The sequence below is a fragment of the Pteropus vampyrus genome, unplaced genomic scaffold (assembly GCF_000151845.1).
Source record: "Pteropus vampyrus isolate Shadow unplaced genomic scaffold, Pvam_2.0 Scaffold275, whole genome shotgun sequence".
Taxonomy (NCBI): domain Eukaryota; kingdom Metazoa; phylum Chordata; class Mammalia; order Chiroptera; family Pteropodidae; genus Pteropus; species Pteropus vampyrus.
In genome coordinates, this window is record NW_011889056.1 from 800,176 (window position 1) to 805,532 (window position 5,357).

Genomic DNA, 5,357 nt, shown 5'->3' on the forward strand with positions numbered 1-5,357 from the left:
GCAGTGATGTGACCACAAGCAAAGGAGCTCGGCGGCCACCAGAAGCTGGAAGAGTCCAGGAATGGATTCTGTCCTAGAGCCTCCAGCAGGAGAGCGGCCCTGCTGACATCCTGACTTAAGTCAAATAAAGCTGATTTCTGACTTCTGGCCTCCAGAACTGCGAGAGAATCGATTTCTGTTGTTCGAAGCCACCAAGTTTGGGGTAATTTGTTATGACAGCTGGAGGAAACTCCTTCAGGGTGCTTCTGGCATCTAGTGGGTAGAGACCAGGGACGCTGCTCAATATCCTACAATGCACAGGACAGCGCCCACGACACAGAATCATCTGGTCCAAAATGTCAATAGTACTGAGGTTGAGAAAACCTGGGCTAGGGCGACATAATTTGGAGTTTAGGACCCACCGAGTTGCGGCTGAACTTAAGAGGCTGAAATTTCAAAGACTGACCATACCAAGTGTTGGCGAGACTGTGGGACAATTGAAAAGCTCATACACTCCTCGTGGGAATGTAAAACAGCATAATCATGTTGGAAAAACAGTTTGGCACTTTCTTAAAATGTTCAACATATATCTATGCTATTATTTAGCAGGTCCACATATGAAAGCATATGTTCACAAAAAGACTTGTACCGGAATGTTCATAGCAGTTTTATTCGTCACAGCCCCAAATGGCGGTAGACGAATGAATAAACAAACTGTGGTGCATCCATACAATGGGATACTGCTGAGTAAGGAGTGAACTGCTCCTACACACGACTTGGATGCATCTCAAAATAATTACACCGGGTGAAAGAAGTCAGACACGAAGGACCACATATTGTACGATTCCATTTGCATGCAATGTCGGGATAGACAAATCCATAGAAACAGAGGGCAGATTGGTGGTTGTCAGGGGGCTAGGGGAGGAAGAATGGGGTGTGACAGGGTCTCCTTCTAGAGTGATGAACATATTCTGGAACTAAGAGGTGATGGTTTCGCAACATTGTGAACGCACTAAATGCCACTGAATTATGCGCTTTAAGACAGATAATTTTACATTTTGTGAATTCCATCTCAATTAAAAAATTAAAAAGGAAGCCCCCATTGAAGGCAGATAGATCTAAGTGTGAGAAGTGTCATAGGACTTTTCAGTTTGAAAGCTCAATTCGTGACAGCGGAGAGGACATGACCATCACAGGGGCATGGGTAGTGACCACACAGGTGTGGAGACTGTTTGACACTTCATTGAGCTGAACATATACATCACATGCCTTTTTCTACGTCTGCATCTAGCTCACATAAAGGATTTTTAAAAAAGATTTGAATGAGATACATACATATACGTATATGTATATATCTTTTTTTAATGCAACAAATTCCTGTGTCCCCCTCACCTAGCTTAGGAAGCCACACGGCCAGGCCAGGAGGTGTCGACATGCTCTCAGGTCTATACTTCCTAGCTGTGCGGCCACTCATGCCTCTCTGAGATTCTGTCTCCCCAGCTGTAAAGTGGGCATCTGAACACTACTGGTGAACAATGCTAAGTGCTCCCTGTTGTCACTATTATTCCATAAAGTCATCTTCAGCCCGTTCTCTACTTCTCTGGGTAAATCTGAGTCCTATAGACCTGCTTCTTTGCTTCTATGACATTAGAATGAAAATAGGCAAATCTGTTTGCTTTCGAGAGAGCTTCCTTTTGAATTTTTTAGGTGAGATGAAATTCACGAAACATAAAATTATCTGTCCTAAAGTGCGTAACTCAGTGGCGTTTAGTGTACTCACAATGTCAAGAGCTCACGTAAGCACAACGCCCCTTTGGCCTGGGCAGCATAGAAACCTATGGGGATGTGCACAACCGCCACGGGTCTTGCTTTACATACATCCAGCCTCGGAAACGTTATTTCGACAAAGGGGTCTTTAAGAGTACCAAGATTTTAGATTGGGTTGCCACGTCCTATGAAAATTACCTCCAAAAGAAATTCTGATTGGTTATCTTACTTGACAATAAGTTGCCCCATAACACTCTGTAACTGCCCTTTATGGATTTGTCAAGCAGGGTAGAATCGGAGAAGATTTCCCAGAGGAAACAGAAGCGGATTGTTCCCCACGCACGTCTTCCCCGCCACACGCAGGTACTAAAGGGACTGCAGAGTTCTTTCATGAAAATGCTGAGGATCTCAATTCACCTAAGAGAATCCTGTCCTCCCTTTTTTTTCCCCCCACTTATTTAACAAATATTTATTGAGTACCCGCTAAATGGCAGGCCCAGTTTTAGGCACGAGGAATATAGAAATGGACAAAATAAAGCTCCTTTTTTCAATCTAGGGGAGAGAAAGGATTAGAATGAATGAATTCGAAAGACGACAGGGATCAGGGCCCCTGAGAAGTAACCAAATCGGAATGGAGGGGGTCCCTTGAGAGACTGAGTTTGCCTTTTTGGGGGGTGAGCTAGTCTTGTCTTAGAAGAAAATAAAATTGAGCCACCACACAGCGGAGAGAAAGCATTCCCGGGAGGCAGTCAATTTCAGAATCAATGTCCCAAACGGGACCTTGCGCCCCAGCTCGGCCAGGAGCACAGGTGAAGGGAACAGGGCTGATGAAGCGATTCCAGTCGTACCTTACACGCCACTCCAGCAGCCCGGATGGCAGGACGCCTCGGTCGGTAACTGATGATGGGCATCTGCTAGGCTCACTGCCACCTCGGCTGTCTCCCGCCACCCCAGTCAGAGCCGCAGCCGCCCGATCACCTGGCGGGACCTGGAGCTGGAGCCGGAGCCCCGTTTGCCAGCAGAAGACCGGGGTGGGATGCAGCGGCGGGCAGGGGAGTAGCGCTCTCCACTGCGGGCGCAGGCGCCGGGGACACACTGAGCTGCTCCTTCCCCCCTCCCCGGCTCCCCTTGACCCTCCTCTCACGGTCCTCACCTGCGTTTCTCCTCCTGAAGGGACTCCAGCGACACCCGCAGGTCTGTCAAGTACCTCTCCCTGAGGTTCTGATAGGACAGCTGGAGGCCGAAGTGGAACTTCTCGACTTCTTTGAGCTCTTCCTTCACCTGTAACAACAGGGATCGCTGGCGGGCCGCACACTTCGTCTCCGAGGACTTCCCCCGCTGCAAGGCTGCGATGCGACTCTTGAGAGGGAAACGTCCGACGATGTTGGACAGGTTGGTGGACAGGCAGTCTTTCCTCCCGGGCTTGGGGGGCCCTGAAGATGGGGCCTTCTTTCTGGGCTGCTGGGAGTTGTCGTGGCTGCTTTCTGTCTTCAGCGCTAAGCCCCTGGGCCGGCAGCCCTCCTTCAGTTCCTGCAGCTGCTGGTGACACTGGCGGAGCCTTCGCTCGATTCGGGCAATGGTGGCAGAGGCCCGCTGGTTCACCTTCTCGAAGACCTGCCGGATGTGGGGGGCCTGGCGCCGGTCGGCTTTGGACACCAGCTCTATGTAGCCCACGGTGTTCTTGTCCCGATTGATCTTCTCCACTCTCAGCTGTTCTGAGAGGTAGAGCATGCGGTGCTTGATGCTATCCTGTAAGTTCCGGGCCACGTCCCTATCTAAGAGGCTGGAATGACCGCTGGGGCCATCCTTGCTGGATGACAGGGACCTGCACGAGGGAATGTTAGAGGGGAGGGTTGCACTTGGGCTCTTAGTGTATTTCGCCTGCATCAGGAAACAAATCACAAAACGGGAACTTCTGTGAGCTGCGAATAGGAGAATTGAACACGTTATTGCTTCACTCTATAAAAATACTCAGACATATACACAGATACTTACAGAGGCAAGATTTATGTATTTGAGATGAGCCCAACACAGACCAGAGAAGTCGACTTCATCTTCTGGGCCCTTCTCCCCTCCTTTTCAGCACCCGAATTTTTGCTCTATGGGTGTACCTCATTACGACCCCCAGGTGGCTAGAATCCCCTCTCTACACCTACCCCTTCTGTTCTTGGGCTTCTTCTCTTCCAAGAATTAGCAACTGCACGTCTCATTTTATAAAGAACTGTTCTCGTAAAGCATGAAATAAGCTAAGTCACATTAAGCCATACACCTTGCTGTATTGCTACTGCCAGGCAGATGGAGGAGGTAGATAGACAGCTTTGCATCCTAACAGGCTTGCTCTTTCATCCGGTCGTTCCTTCAGCACACATTTCCTGAGTGCCTACCATGCGGTACAGAAGCCAGACACATTCCTTGCTCTCACAGAGCTGATATTCCAAGGTGGAAAATTCCATTGTGACCCAAACGAGTCTCTCACATGGCAAAAGATAACAGAAAGAACACTGCCTTCCAGACAGAGCCGAGTCCAAATCCTGACTCTATCTCTCTGGGACCTTGGGCAAGTTAATAAACTGATCGGAGGGTCAGTTTTCTGATGTCTAAAATAAAGATGATCATAGCAGCATAGCTGGAACATAGTGGACCAGGGCAGGGTGGACAGTGATGAGCTAGGAGGGTCAACGGGGTCAGAACAGGTAGATCCTGTGGGGTTTTTTTTTTATATACTTTTTAACTAAAAGTGCCCGCGTGACCAGTTTTGATCTGGAAATGTTCTCTCAGTGGCAAGTCAGGAGAGATGATATTGCAATAGATGGCTTGGTTCTGTGTATTTTATTATATGCAAATTATATCTGAATTAAAATAAAAACACAGTGTGATACCACTATGCACCCAGCAGATTGGCAAAACTTAGACTAATGACAATAAATGTCGGCCAAGATACAGAGCAACAGGAACTCTCAGTCACTCCTTGTGGGAGCGCAATGGGTACAAGCACTTTGGAAAAGCATCCGGTAAGATCGTAAAGCTGAAATCACGCATACCGAATGGCCCAGCAATTGCACTCCTGGGTGTGTCCTTGGGAGACAGACACACTAATGTTCCCAATAACCAATGGCTAGAAACAATGCACCCGTCCATCGATAGCAGAATGTGTAAGCGAACTGTAATATAGTCGACAATATACTACTATACAGCATTGAAAATGAACCACAGCCTTGAAACATGAATGAGTGAGTGTAATGTTGAACAAAAGAAACCAAACACAGAAGAAGCCATACTATACAGGGTTCCGTTCGTATAAAGTTCAAAAGCAGGCAAAATAAAATGATGCTGTTTAGGGATGCATACACAGGCAGTAAAGCCGTAAAGAAAAGCATGTGCATTGGTCGCATAAATGTCAGGATAACGGTTCCCACTAGGGTGGGAGAAGGGGACGGGGATTGAGAGAGACACGTGGAGGCCAGGGTGCTTGACTTGACTTGTAGTTAAATGTGTGTTCACCTTATCATCACTTCCTAAACTGTATGTTGATGTTTTCTATACCTTTATGTATGTATGCTGGATTCCACAATTAAAAGTTTTAAAATGTTCAATAGATGAATTTATTAGCA

At 47.5% G+C, this 5,357-nt stretch overlaps 1 protein-coding gene across 1 annotated transcript in view; it reads right to left on the bottom strand.

Moving 5' to 3' along the window:
• TEX28 (testis expressed 28) overlaps positions 1 to 3,633 on the bottom strand; it is a 7,143-nt gene extending 3,510 nt beyond the window's left edge. The window contains exon 1 of the mRNA XM_011375592.1: positions 2,900 to 3,633. Within this exon, the coding sequence (XP_011373894.1) occupies positions 2,900 to 3,633 (734 nt within the window). The remainder of the gene's footprint in view (positions 1 to 2,899) is intronic.
• Positions 3,634 to 5,357: the final 1,724 nt, after the last annotated feature.